This window comes from Coregonus clupeaformis, chromosome 8 (assembly GCF_020615455.1).
Source record: "Coregonus clupeaformis isolate EN_2021a chromosome 8, ASM2061545v1, whole genome shotgun sequence".
Taxonomy (NCBI): Eukaryota; Metazoa; Chordata; class Actinopteri; order Salmoniformes; family Salmonidae; genus Coregonus; species Coregonus clupeaformis.
The window spans coordinates 34,514,801-34,529,285 of record NC_059199.1 but is presented as its reverse complement, the minus strand read 5'-3'; the positions used below and the strand labels follow the sequence as shown (position 1 = coordinate 34,529,285).

Genomic DNA, 14,485 nt, shown 5'->3' with positions numbered 1-14,485 from the left:
TCCGTACCTTCAGGCTCTGATCAGTCCCTACACCCAAACGAGGGCATTGCGTTCATCCACCTCTGGCCTGCTGGCCCCCCTACCTCTGCGGAAGCACAGTTCCCGCTCAGCCCAGTCAAAACTGTTCGCTGCTCTGGCACCCCAATGGTGGAACAAGCTCCCTCACGAGTCACTCACCACCTTCCGGAGACACTTGAAACCCCACCTCTTTAAGGAATACCTGGGATAGGATAAAGTAATCCTTCTACCCCCCCTTACCCCCCCTAACCCCCCCCCTAGAAAAAAAAACAAAAAAAACATTGTAAATTGGTTATCCCACTGGCTATAAGGTGAATGCACCATTTTGTATGACGCTCTGGATAAGAGCGTCTGCTAAATGACGTAAATGTAAATGTCAAATGTAGATTGATGAGTGAAAAAAATAATTTAATCAATTTTAGAATAAGGCTGTAATGTAACAAAAAGTAGAAAACGTAAATGGACCTGCAATGTTTTCCGAATGCACTGTAGCCCTCACTTTAGATTAGAGCCTGCTAAAATACATTACTAATGATTAGTCAATGGTTTATAAGGGCCTACATTAAACATCTTATGAATGAGTAATGATTAATACATGATCAGCCAACTGTTTGCAAATGCCTTTATAAATAGTTTATTACTGAACATTATTATAAAGTGTTACCAAAGAGTTTGCTTTATTGATAGCACGACTGTGCAAAACCAACTTGTTGTTTTTTGGGATATGTTTAATGTTTGGTTTCTAAGGGAAAACATTGACAAAGGCCACAACCACTTCACCTAGCTATATCTATAGAAGATTATTTACGTCAGAAGGGGAGAGGCGGGCAGAACAAAGGCCTTATTTGTGGATCATTTATCAACAGGCTGTTGCTTTAAATGGCCATCATTATTCATCCAATTGGAGAAACGCCCATAGTGCTTGAACATACTGTAGGTACCGAAGGACTGAATGTTCGGAACTATTTGCAGCATATTGAGGATGCTGGTATCGATATCATCTTGATATCAATCAAATAAATGGTGATAATTGCTGATGCTTACGTCAGTATCAAAACTTTTTTTCTCCCAATTACGGGCTGTCTTCCACGAAAAGCAAAGAGGACCTGTAGTTCAATTATCAAATTAATGGAAAGTCTCAAAAAAACTATTATAATCTGTAAGGAATGTCCAATTAAGTGAATTTCCCTGTATCCTTTGGCATTGAGCATGGTTTTTCAAAGACCTACGTAGTGTATTTCCATATGGATTAGTAAAGACTCACAATCAACACAATCAGAATGACAGTCTCACTGGATTTGCAATATGAATGCAAGGATTATCTGAGGAGGACCCTATTAACATACATTGCCTTCAGAAAGTATTCACACCCCTTGACTTTTTCCAAGTTGTTGTGTTACAGCCTGAATTTAAAATATTTACTTTTTGATTTCTTTTGTCACTGGCCTACACACAATACCACATAATGTCAAAGTGGAATTATGTTTTTCTAAAGTTTGACTAATTAATGAAAAATGGAAAGCTGAAATGTCTTGAGTCAATAAGTATTCAACACCTTTGTTGCATGGACTCACTCTGTGTGTAATAATAGTGTTTACCTGATTTTTGAATGACTAACTAATCTCTGTACCCCACACATGCAATTATCCACACATGCATTTTCTTCTAAAATGCAGACATTAAATATCCCTTTGAGCATGGTGAAGTTATTAATTACACTTTGGATGGTGTATCAATACACCCAGTCACTACAAAGATACAGGTGTCCTTCTTAACTCAGTTGCCGGAGAGGAGGTAAGCCACTCTGGGATTTCACCTTGAGGCCAATTGTGTCTTTAAAACAGTTAGAGTTTAACGGCTGTGACAGGAGAAAACTGAGGGATGGATCAACAACATTGTTACTCCACAATACTAACCTAATTGACAGAGTGAAAAGAAGGAAGCCTGTAAAGAATGCAATTATTATGTTTGGGCCAAATCAAAACAACACATTACTGAGTACCACTCCATATTTTCAAGCATAGTGGTGGCTGCATCATGTTATGGGTATGCTTGTAATCGTTAAGGACTGGGGAGTTTTTCAGGATAAAAAAGAAACAGAATGGAGCTAAGCACAGGCAAAATCCTACAGGAAACCCTGGTTCAGTCTGCTTTCCACCAGACACTGGGAGATGAATTCACCTTCCAGCAGGACAATAACCTAAAACACAAGGCCAAATCTACACTGGAGTTGCTTACCAAGAAGACAAGTGAATATTCCTGAGTGGCCAAGTTAGTTTTGACTTAAATCTACTTAAAAATCTATGGCAAGACCTGAAAATGCTTGTCTAGCAATGATCAACAATCATTTTCACAGAGCTTGAAGAATTTTGAAATGAATAATAGGAAAACGTTGCACAATCCAGGTGTGGAAAGCTCTTAGACTCACAGCTGTAATCGCTGCCAAAGGTGCTTCAAAAAAGTACTGACTCAGGGGTGTGAATACTTATGTAAGTTATATTTTTCTGTATTACATTTTCAATACATAAAAAAAAAACTTACAAAAAACGTTTTCACTTTGTCATTATGGGGTATTATGTGTTGATGGGTGAGATTAAATTTTTTTGTAATCCATTTTGAATTCAGGCTGTAACAACAAAATGTGGAATAAGTCAAGGGGTATGAATAGTTTCTGAAGGCGCTGTAGTAAACAGTGTCTATTGCATATGATTAAATGAAACTGGTTTGCTGGATTATTAACCATTTTACAGTTTCTTACGTGGTTTCCGGGTGGTGGGGGAAGGTGTGGGTGGGTGGGTGGATAGGGACTGAGGGGAGGGAATGGGTTTGGGTTATCTTTGTATGCATTTATTTGATTGTTTTTGTACCTGTAACCCCCCCTCTGAAATAAATGACATAACTAAATAAAAAGTTGGTCACAAAAAAAAGTAATGCTCTGAAAGACTTACTTTACTGCATGTTAACAGAAACACCAATATCAACAGCACAGTCAAACACATTGTCGATAAACAGCAAACCAGACCTTTAGAACATAAACACATTCACAATGCTGCCCTCTTGTGAGGACAAGGCATCAGTGGACCATGCACAAATATTACAGTAACAGCAGTTACTTTTTCTTTATAATGAAAAGAGGTGGAGGGTGGTCGACAAGTGCTGGGATGTCGCAAAAGGAAGAACTACAAAAGTTAGTTCAGTGGTCAACAAGGGCCGGAATGACACAAAAACAAGTACAGCAATGTCAGTTAGCTTTTGGCTAAAATGTCGAATGGACATACATTTTATTATTTTAAGGGCAGTCCAGAATATTCTTACTGTTTTGAGTATTTTAGTATGTCTGGAATTTTAGAGCATACGCCAGAGATGAAAATGTATGCACTCACTAACTGTAAGTCGCTCTGGATAAGAGCGTCTGCTAAATGACTAAAATGTAAATGTAAATGTAATTAGAGCAAATTGTTCAATAAAAAAAACAAGTAATAGATAAACAAATAAAGTAGATATTCAAACAAATGCCATACAATTCAGGTTAGGAAAAGGTTAGGCTATGGTAGGGATCAATTACATATTCTGTATGTTGCTGTGACATGTAACAGTATTTGCTTTCTTTTTGCTAATGTGTTCTTCAGTGTTCATCTACAACTATTCTACATTCTAACACTATATAATCCTCTCAATGAGCACTACAGTACATTGCCAGCATTGGTTGGTTAGCTTGGTAAGTGATTAGAGTTGTGATATCATTCACTTCAAAATACATTAATGTGCAGAACCAGACTAAAAACAATGCACAGAATCATATTATGTAAAGCGCAAAGCAAGAAGCATCCTGAATAGATCACTATACAGTATTATGACACGTTGGTGATAAAGGCTTGTATTATTTGGTCTTAAAAAGTGTGATGCCACCAAAATGCAACAAAAGAAGCAATGAAGGTATACAATTTTACATTAGCTTCAGTTAGTCCCTCGGTAGCATCCTCCAATCCATGCAGTGACCGTGTTAGAAACTAAGATCTTGATTAGTTGATTATTTGAAACTGGTATATTAATGTTGGGCTAGAACAAAAACCTGCATGATTCTTCAGGATCAGAGACATAGAACCCCTGTCCTATATCTTCATTCTTCACTTTCTGCATCCACGATAATACTTCTAATCATAGTCTCGTAGCTTTGCAAACATCCCCAAAATGACTAACATTGGTTACAATTTACACTTTCTTCCCATTTTCTATAGCTTAATAATTACTGAGGCAATACAGGTTTGAGTGCCTCCATTTAGGGCAAAACAGTTATATACGTCATTCATGGGACTTTGACCTGCTGGTCACCACACCATCTCCATAAAAAGCTGAATTCCCAATCAACCCCTAGCCCCTATACCCGTTGGCATTCCTGTAGATCTGAAAGGATATGATAGGTTTGAACAGTATGTAGGTCCAATGCTTCACCTTGCCTTCTGGTAGGCTGGGTGGAATTTCCACCACCTATCTAATCGTTTCAGATCTATAGAAGTGTCTAGGGAAGTAAGGGCTAGGGCTCGATTTGGAATTCAGATTAAGACCTACACTGTTGCCCATATAATCCGCCAAAAAGTGGCCAGAGTGGAGGATGAAGGGGGTTTGGCTTAGGGCTCGGCCGCCTCGATGGGCTCCACCTGGGGGTCGGTGGGGGGAGTGGGGACCTCCTCTACCTGGTCGGAATCGGGCTCAGTGACAACAACAGCCACCTGCTCAAGGAGAGAGGGGGAGAGAGAGAAAGACGGAGAAAGAGACAGGTATAATATTGACATGTAATGTTTGACATTAGAAGACTCTATTACTCGAACACATCAAGGTAATCAGACCTCAAGAGATGCACAGTAAATGGCAGCCAACAGTGCTAAATGGATAAGCCATTTTAGGCTAGCACTATATGGTAGGCTAACTTCTTCGGGCTAGCTAGACCCTACCTGAGATGCTGCAGCCTGCACGGCAGGAGGACCTGCCGGGGGCCGAGTCTGGGGGTAGGCTGGGCGCTGAGTTCCACTGGATGACTAGAGAGAGAGAGAGAGAGCAAGAAAGAGGAAGTTAAAGGGAGAACAAGACATGAACATGTGATGTTCAGTAACTATATGCAGTAGGGTGGTCACCATGCCATTTTTTATACATGAAGGGTTGTTTTCTTAAAACAGCCACAATTTGCACTGAAAAAACCTCACAAACCTTGAAACAAAATGTCTAAAAACTTCCCATACAACAATGTCCTTAAGGTGCCGATTATTTATGCACATAGGGGGGAATTCAGACCCGAGTTGCGCATGTAAATGGGACTTCATTCCTTTTTATGCACTTTTCTCTCCACGCGTATTCTGACCTTGAACTTACACATGGGAAAAAAGCCAGTGCCAGGGTTTGGGGTGGAGATCAAAGAAATGGAGGTGTGGCGGAGTTGTGTCTACAGATAAGCTGTATTCTGACCTTGACTTAATTCCCTCATAATTCCACCACCTTTAAGCGTGAGGAAACGATGAATGAGTCAAAAAACATCAACATTATTTTTTCCCGATAGAAATATCACCTTTCTCTATGCGCTGTAATTTACAAATTGATAAGAGCTATTGATAAGAGCTAGGTAAATGAGTAATCCATTTGGATAAAGGGATTGTAAATATAAATGACAATTGTTTTAGATCTATTTTACCTTATGATCTCTGGAGACAAATGTGAAACCAGTCATATGGCAGCAAACTGAAGCAAATCAACATGACTGGTAGGCTATGTGTGCCCCTTTCCCACAGTGAAGTATTTATTTACCTTTATTTAAGCAGGAAGTCACCAGTATACTGTATGTGAAAAGCTGTGCCATTATGCAGAATTTAAATTGTATGGCCTTATAACGTGCAGGGATGAATCTTGGAGACTCAAGCCAAATGAGATGAGAAGCCAAATCCGTGCAGAGTGACAGTCGGGGTCCAATTTAACCTTTGTGCGCTCTAGAATGTTATAATGTCAGCAATGTTTTCTCAGTAAACAAACAAACAATTTTATCATGTTAAATAATAGCCACCAATAGCCAGTAATACCCACACACATTTTAAACTGTCACTAGGGTGTTAGTTCCCTTCAATTTGTAGCCTGCATTTGACATCATTCCATTACATCATTAGTTCCCTTTTATTTCCTCTGTCACGTCCTTGTGGTTGATCCTGAGGGTCGCTAGCAATAGTGGATAATATTTAACGTATTACAAGTTGTTCAATAATTTGGGACATGTAGCCTACTTCATGGAATCAACATGGAATCATCATGGAACGCAGACCAAGCCTGGCAGTTTAAACCTGGAGCCTGGTTTACGACTACTGGACCGTTGTCATATCAGTTCCATGATCAGTGAGGATTATGGTAGATTTATAGGACTATTGGTCAACCCTTCCAATATTTAATGGATTGAACAACTGAATAGCAACTTTCAGGATAATCAAACCACTGTATTTTTTATTCAGCAATATATTTTGTGCGTAAAGGCTCTCCAAACCTGTTTTTTAAGTAGGTAGATTCCTAAATATGTTCTTAACCCTTAATAATGTACAAGATCAGATAATTTTTCAATTTACCAATTGGTGCTGAAACTGAGAAATGCATAGGCCTATAATTGTATGGCTTTCTTTCATTGATCCCTAATATTCTGAACCCGTTCTCTCAATGTATTATAGTGAGTGTCGAGAAAATTATAATTAAAGGTGCACCGTATTTAGATAACTGAAAACCCCAGTGAATTAAAAGTCCATGAGAAACTCTGTTGGCCAGCAAGTGGGAGGGTTTTCAGCGGTTGAATTAAATGTATGCAGTGCACATAAGGGAGCCACTCTCAAAGAGCTTGTTGCGCACCTGCGTAAAGTAAGTCTGAATACCAAATACTGAGAAGTGCTTAAATGAAAAAGCGTAGGAAAGGCATACATTTCCTAAGTCTGAATCGGGCTCATAGAAAATAAATAGATAGACATGCAGCAAACACCACCTGCAGTGTTCCAAATTATTACAGGTTTTTATCGCAATGCCCGGGCAACGCTGCACATATAAAATGGTGTTGGAGCGTTTTAGAATGTCCTTCCCCATGTGTTTTGTTATATGTTGGCTCACCTGCATTCCACCACTTGAGGCCAGCACACTGAGGCCAAACAGCATGGCTGTGATGCAGATGAGCAGCTCCAGAATAAGGAAGATAACCAGAGTACCTATGATGCCGTCAATCAGGAGCTATAAGAAACCACCCAGGCGGGAGAGAGACAGGTGAAGAAAGACATGAGGGATGGACAATGGTATTGTGGTCCAGAGAAAAATGCTTGATATTACAGTAGCAGCAATCATTTGAATACAGCATGAAATAAAAGCAATTGCGGGAAAAAAAAACATTGTCCAAAAAGCAAACTATAATGTCAGATCTTATTCATTCATTAATTTAGCAAGATAATACAAACAGATGTCAAACTAGGCCTTTTGAATAGCCATATAATCAATCACATGAAAGTGAATAAAATGTATAACAACTAATACCTATCTAAACATACGATTGGGTAAGATGTTATTTAAATATTTTGCTGCAATACCTTTTCGGATAATGTTTTATTAGAGTAACTATATGAACAAGGCAGAAATACTGCTACCTACCATGCATGTACTGTGTATAGCACAAGTGTTAGCATTGACCAGAACATATCTACAATAGTGGTCAACTACTTACTTTACATTTCATTTCGATCAGCCCAGTGCATTTCCTGAAACAATGTTGCTGCAGTAAACAGTAAACACAAAGAAAGACATGTTCCACTTTGAAGAACAATTACACTTTCTCTTGAAACTACATTAACCTAGATAAGATGCTCATATGTTGTGTTTCTATTCTATAAACAACAACTTTTAATATGTTACTACATATGTGTTACTTTAAAATGTGGCAAAAATATAATGGATGATTGACTATATCATCAATTCAAATCTTAATAGTGTCATCAAAAATAGACATTTCATTAACATTCAATTCTAGATCCCACACAGGTTTTGTATTGTTCTATATGAGGACTAAGTTTGAGCAGTAGTGTTAGCATAGTAGAAATTGTATGGGTGCTACCTCCTATGCAGACAGACAGAATAAAGTGGGTCAAAGACTTTGTTGTATGAGCCATTTTGACATAGCTCCCACCATAAATAGTTCAGGCCGAATTGTTTCATTGCAGCCTTTTCTCAGTTTAGAACAATGTTGTTCAAATTGGTCAAAGCCTTGCCATGATAATCAAAATCCTAAACTCCTTTGCTGAATTTCTTTAAAAGGTAATTTTTAATCATTCTGGGTAATACCAAACCCCAAAACACTCATTACATGTTTCATCAATGATTTCTTTCATTTGCTGATTTGTTTAAACAATAATAACATTTAAACAAGTATTGTTGTTGTGGTACTGATATGTACTAATAATATGTGATGTGACAGAAAAAGAAAAGCCTGCACACTTAATTGACACATTTAGAGTTGTTGTGGGATGTTTTTTTGTACATTCATATTTTTTGATAAAGTGGTCATAAATCATGTATAAAGGGAGCCATGTTGAAATATAGGCCATTATAAAAATCCACTTGGCGACCGAAATAAAGGTATGCATGTCTGCCAGTATTCCTTGGTGGAGATTGGAGTGCCTGACTCGAAACCAAAAAATATTTGTGTAGATGAAATACTCATGAAAACAATGTCACTGATACTCTCCGTCATTACTGTATGGTTTGAAGCTTGGTGCTGTGCTGAACCAATTAATCAACTAATGTTTTTAATGCTTATTTTACGGAAAAATCTTTGCTTTAATCAGATATACTGTATATAGACCACACGTTGCTTTTAACTTGCAGCACATGGCAAAGGAAAATATACACTGAGTATACCAAACATTAGGAACACCTTCCTAATAATCAGTTGCACCCCCCTCCCCCCACCCCCCACCCCCTTTGCCCTCAGAACAGCTTCAATTAGTCGGGGGGTGGTCTCTACTTCAATCAGTGTAGATGAATGGAGGAGGCAGGTTAAAGAAGGATTTTTAAGTCTTGAGACAATTGTGACATGGATTGTACAGTGGGGAGAACAAGTATTTGATACACTGCCGATTCTGCAGGTTTTCCTACTTACAAAGCATGTGGAGGTCTGTAATTTTTATCATAGGTAGTACACTTCAACCACTAGAGACGGAATCTAAAACAAAAATCCAGAAAATCACATTGTATGATTTTTAAGTAATTAATTTGCATTCTATTGCATGACATAAGTATTTGATCACCTACCAACCAGTAACAATTCCGGCTCTCACAGACCTGTTAGCGGCAGGTAGCTTAGTGGTTAAGAGCGTTGTGCCAGTAACCGAAAGGTCGCTGGTTCTAATCCCCGAGCCGACTAGGTGAAAAATCTGTCGATGTGCCCTTGAGCAAGGCACTTAACCCTAATTGCTCCCCGGGCGCCGAAGACGTGGATGTCGATTAAGGCAGCCCCCCGCACCTCTCTGATTCAGAGGGGTTGGGTTAAATGCGGAAGACACATTTCAGTTGAATGCATTCAGTTGTACAACTGACTAGATATCTCCCTTTCCCCCTTTCCCCTTTTCTTTAAGAAGCCCTCTTGTTCTCCACTCATTACCTGTATTAACTGCACCTGTTTGACCTCGTTACCTGTATAAAAGACACCTGTCCACACACTCGATCAAACAGACTCCAACCTCTCCACAATGGCCAAGACCAGAGAGCTGTGCAAGGACATCAGGGATACAATTGTAGACCTGCACAAGGCTGGGATGGGCTACAGGACAATAGGCAAGAAGCTTGGTGAGAAGGCAACAACTGTTGGCGCAATTATTAGAAAATGGAAGAAGTTCAAGATGACGGTCAATCACCCTCTGTCTGGGGCTCCATGCAAGATCTCACCTCGTGGGGCATCAATGATCATGAGGAAGGTGAGGGATCAGCCCAGAACTACACGGCAGGACCTGGTCAATGACCTGAAGAGAGCTGGGACCACAGTTTCAAAGAAAACCAATAGTAACACACTACGCCGTCATGGATTAAAATCCTGCAACGCACGCAAGGTCCCCCTGCTCAAGCCAGCGCATGTCCAGGCCCGTCTGAAGTTTGCCAATGACCATCTGGATGATCCAGAGGAGGAATGGGAGAAGGTCATGTGGTCTGATGAGACAAAAATAGAGCTTTTTGGTCTAAACTCCACTCGCCGTGTTTGGAGGAAGAAGAAGGATGAGTACAACCCCAAGAACACCATCCCAACCGTGAAGCATGGAGGTGGAAACATCATTCTTTGGGGATGCTTTTCTGCAAAGGGGTCAGGACGACTGCACCGTATTGAGGTGAGGATGGATGGGGCCATGTATCGCGAGATCTTGGCCAACAACCTCCTTCCCTTAGTAAGAGCATTGAAGATGGGTCGTGGTTGGGTCTTCCAGCATGACAACGGCCCAAAACACACAGCCAGAGAAACTAAGGAGTGGCTCCGTAAGAAGCATTTCAAGGTCCTGGAGTGGCCTAGCCAGTCTCCAGACCTGAACCCAATAGAAAATCTTTGGAGGGAGCTGAAAGTCTGTATTGCCCAGCGACAGCCCCGAAACCTGAAGGATCTGGAGAAGGTCTGTATGGAGGAGTGGGCCAAAATCCCTGCTGCAGTGTGTGCAAACCTGGTCAAGACCTACAGGAAACGTATGATCTCTGTAATTGCAAACAAAGGTTTTGGTCAGTCTATGTCATGGAAAAACCGTAATGTTATTAATGTTTTGTCCACTCAGTGTATAATATCTTGAGCAAATAAGTGTGCGCAACTCAGACTTACGCATTAGTCTTTGATCATTTAAGTTAAGCGTGCTGATCTCATGTCAGAATACCGCCTTGAGTGAAGGCATTACACTAATACTTCCACGAAAGACACAATTTATTTGTTTGTATGGGCTATTGTTGGATGTAACAACCTTTCTGCTCTTTAAGAAAAATTTAAATGTTGTACTTTCAACAAATTCACAGTTTTTTCCGAAATCCAGGTTGGAGGTTCCCAGAATCAGTAGGGAATAGGCGGGATATACGGAATCCTCCAACCAGGTGTCTGGAAAACCAGGGAATGTATTGAAGTTCCAGGAATTTTGCAACCCTAGTCCTGAGCAAACATTGTTTCAGAAAATGCATATAAACAACTGATACAAATGTATTCAAACAATAATAGTAACAATGATCTTTCAAAACATTTGTCAGAATAAATTAATTGTGAACACATTTTGCACACTGACAAGGCTTCAAAGAACTAGCTTAAAATCATATAAAATTCAGCAAATGAGTTAGGGAATTTTACATTGTGACTCTCATTGTATGTCTTTTGACCATATGAACTCTCAAGGGGGGAGAATGTGTGACATGGTCAGCTACTCAATCGAGATGACCAAGAAGGCTGACTATACCATGATGACTACATCAAAATTCAGCCTGCACATAATTGTTTCTTTCTAAAATTATGTAATTCTTTTAGATTCTTTCTTTAGAATGTTTTGCAATTTGCAAATGTATGTAATATTTTTTTATATGCAAATGTATGTCATATTTTTTTATATGCATATTGATGTAATAATTCAGGGTATACTGTTAGAATGACTGGTTACCACGGCATGCAGCTCCAGTCTCCGGCAGTGTTCACAGTGGTAGGAGTCCTGGCGGTAAGGTAGGTGTTTGGACATCAGGCCCAGAGCAGCCGTGGAGAAGGCAGCACTAATCAAGTGCAGCACCAGGGTACATTTCACCTGGGGAGAGAGTACACCGATACACTGAATAAACCGAGATTGACAGAAAACATTATACATTGAAAGGTAGTTTTTTTTGGTTTGTGTGATTTCTTATAATCGCCTACATCACTCACAAAGATCAGTGGTCACACTCTGCCACAACAGGAGCAAACATACCTCAAAGAATGGTGTGCAGCATTTCGGGATAATGTGTTGTTCGGTACATACTGTTGAAAAATGCAGTAAAAAATGTAACCAGCTGAATGCGTGCCAATTGCATTATACCCACCCAAAAGAGAGAAGGCTTCCTGCCCGCGTGGACAAGGACCGACCCAGAAAGGATGAGCTGTGGGAGTACACCCATAACAGAATAAGACACGACTCACAGGTCAGAATACACACCTATACAGAGATGAAAATAACTGATTCAACTAAATAAATCATCTATTCTAGAAAATTGCCATTGTAGGGCTGTAAGCCTATTCAAGTGTACTGGATCAGGGTTGAAGCGAAAGCCTGCAGGAGGGTAGCTCTCCAGGAGGAGGGTTGGCCGGACCTGGCCTAAAGACACACTGCCATTATAGAGGGCGCTGTTGTAACAGTTGATACTTGGCCTGTAAATTCTGACTGGTACGCGTCATCTGGAGTAGGTAGAAGTTGCCCTTACTAACTGATATAGGGTTGGGATTGATTTATATCACCCTAATGGTCAAGGTTAGAATTGGGGGTAGGGAAATCGGATTCTAGATCTTTGGTTGGGGTCACCAATGGCTCACTCACCTGTAAGACAACGATCAAAAGGACAACGACATCACCAGTGAAGTGGATCTCGTGGAGCTGCAACACAGAGGCGCTCAGGCAGAGGACAAGACACCCGATGATGATCTGGACGGCCTGAGACCATACATTAAGAACTCTCATCTACAGCACAGTGTTTGGTAACAGCATAGTCGTGTTCAGCAGGCAAAATGGAATTGAGCTATTCTTATTAAGTCCTAAAGCCAGGAATCACTCCCTGATTCATTTTTCTCTTTCATTTGGTGCCTACTGAACACGACACAATTATGAGTTTGATTCAGGCATGGGAATATAAGAGTCTCCTAAATTAACATATTATCATTATATTATAAGGCAACGTGATGATGCTTTATTCTACAGTACATAATTGTAACTGTTATTGATCCATATCATATCCTTATAGTGTATCACAACCATCTGTATTGATGATTGAATGTCCATGTGATGACTTCACTCACCCCCAAGGTTTTAGGCTCCACCTTCTGGAAGGAGCCCACCTGTCCTGAGGTGAGGTTGCCGGGGAGAGGCAGGGGGTCCTGGCTTTCGAGGCCCATGTTGTTGAGGGTGACAAGGCTTTAGATTGAAAAAAATGCAGATACATAAATGGGATACATAAACAGTAATGAACTGAGAAAATTATGGACAAGGCAATGAATGAAAGCTGCAGTAAATTACTGGAAGAGTATGCAAAGATGAAAAGAGAAGGAGGAGGAAATGTACGTGTTTTGAGGAACCCAGCAATAATAGAGAGTTAAAATGAAACTGCAGGAAATCTTTTTGCAGGATAATATCAGGAATTTGGGATACTTCATTGACATTGGTGTAAAATATGCCATCTATGGTTTGAACAAATATGCATATGCATTAGTGGGGGAAACCTGCCATTTGTCTTGACAAAGGTTATTAAGACCTCTGGGAACAACAGGCAATAAAAGGTAATTGTGATCTTGAACATGCAGGCTCTCAATTACATTTTAAAATAAAATAAATATAAGACCTAAATTATCAAGAACTCTTCGTGAACATAAATCAATATCATGTTTGCGTTCCAATCAACTTCAAAATATTTCAGAGGGAGGTAAATTGAGACGTCTGCCCCTGGTGAAAAAAGAGCAACATCAGGACCGCAGTCGATTTTGGCAATTCTCCAAACTCTGTACTGCGCCATCATCACACAACTTTAACCCATGTGAGGACGAGCTCATCGCCACACTATAGTTAATCTTCTTGACAAATATTGCACATAATGCTTTAGTCAGAAAACCGATAGATATCTGCAATGTTCTGTAGTCGTCAAATTAGATAAATATGGGTAGGCTATTGTAAGTTTAACCATACACCTGCTAACTTGGGCTACATAAGAAGGGCATGTGCTACGTCATGTCCCAGTTAGACCATCTCACAAAGCAAGCCGCATTAAAGTGTGTATTCTGTCTTACCTCCTCTGGTTCGAACAAGAAAGCCGTTCCTTTATTTATTTTCTGCTTTATAATGGCGATAAGGCGCGTACAGCTACTCCTAACGCGTTGGTGTTGATGGGAGCTAAAAAAATATAACTAGACGCAATTGGTGTATGCTGTAGGTGGATGGGACGTTTTTCACTGCAGTGAGGCGCGGGATGCGCTGCTGCACCGAAGTGCGTGTGCATGTGTGCGCGTGTGTACTGCGGAACTCTGGAAGAAAGACATGACTCATGCTTTTTTTAGACTTGCTTAGCAATGCAGTAGTTGAGATGAAACCAGTATAAAATAAAATCATGTAATTTCATTATTTGCTGCTAGCAAAGGCTTTTCAATCTGAGAGATAACAACGCCTGTAGTTAATCATTTATAGTGATCAAAATGATTCCCAAAAACGCAGCACAGGGGCAATGTCCTACATTTCTA

The 14,485-nt window shown here is 40.0% G+C and overlaps 1 protein-coding gene across 2 annotated transcripts; it reads right to left on the bottom strand.

The window, feature by feature from the left end:
- Positions 1 to 2,946: 2,946 nt before the first annotated feature.
- LOC123491524 lies at positions 2,947 to 14,234 on the bottom strand. Of its 2 annotated transcripts, XM_045222363.1 has the most exons (9): positions 14,039 to 14,234; positions 13,058 to 13,172; positions 12,582 to 12,695; positions 12,091 to 12,147; positions 11,682 to 11,819; positions 7,742 to 7,789; positions 7,141 to 7,257; positions 4,971 to 5,054; positions 2,947 to 4,748 (listed from the first exon to the last, which is right to left on the bottom strand). In XM_045222363.1, the coding sequence occupies exons 2-9, from the start codon at positions 13,151 to 13,153 to the stop codon at positions 4,647 to 4,649; spliced, it is 756 nt and encodes a 251-aa protein (XP_045078298.1). In that variant the 5' UTR covers positions 13,154 to 13,172; positions 14,039 to 14,234; the 3' UTR covers positions 2,947 to 4,646. The 2 variants fall into 2 exon arrangements, with proteins under 2 accessions (XP_045078298.1, XP_045078299.1); XM_045222364.1 differs by lacking the exon at positions 7,742 to 7,789.
- Positions 14,235 to 14,485: the final 251 nt, after the last annotated feature.

What these genes read in the sequence shown, in the direction of transcription:
- LOC123491524 (XM_045222363.1), bottom strand. Translation starts at nt 13,153, where the DNA reads ATGGGCCTCGAAAGCCAGGACCCCCTGCCTCTCCCCGGCAACCTCACC. An exon ending in TTTTGATCGTTGTCTTACAG is followed by an intron (nt 12,148 to 12,581) that starts GTGAGTGAGCCA and finishes GTACTCCCACAG; the next exon opens with CTCATCCTTTCTGGGTCGGT. An exon ending in CCTCAAGTGGTGGAATGCAG is followed by an intron (nt 5,055 to 7,140) that starts GTGAGCCAACAT and finishes CTCTCTCTCTAG; the next exon opens with TCATCCAGTGGAACTCAGCG.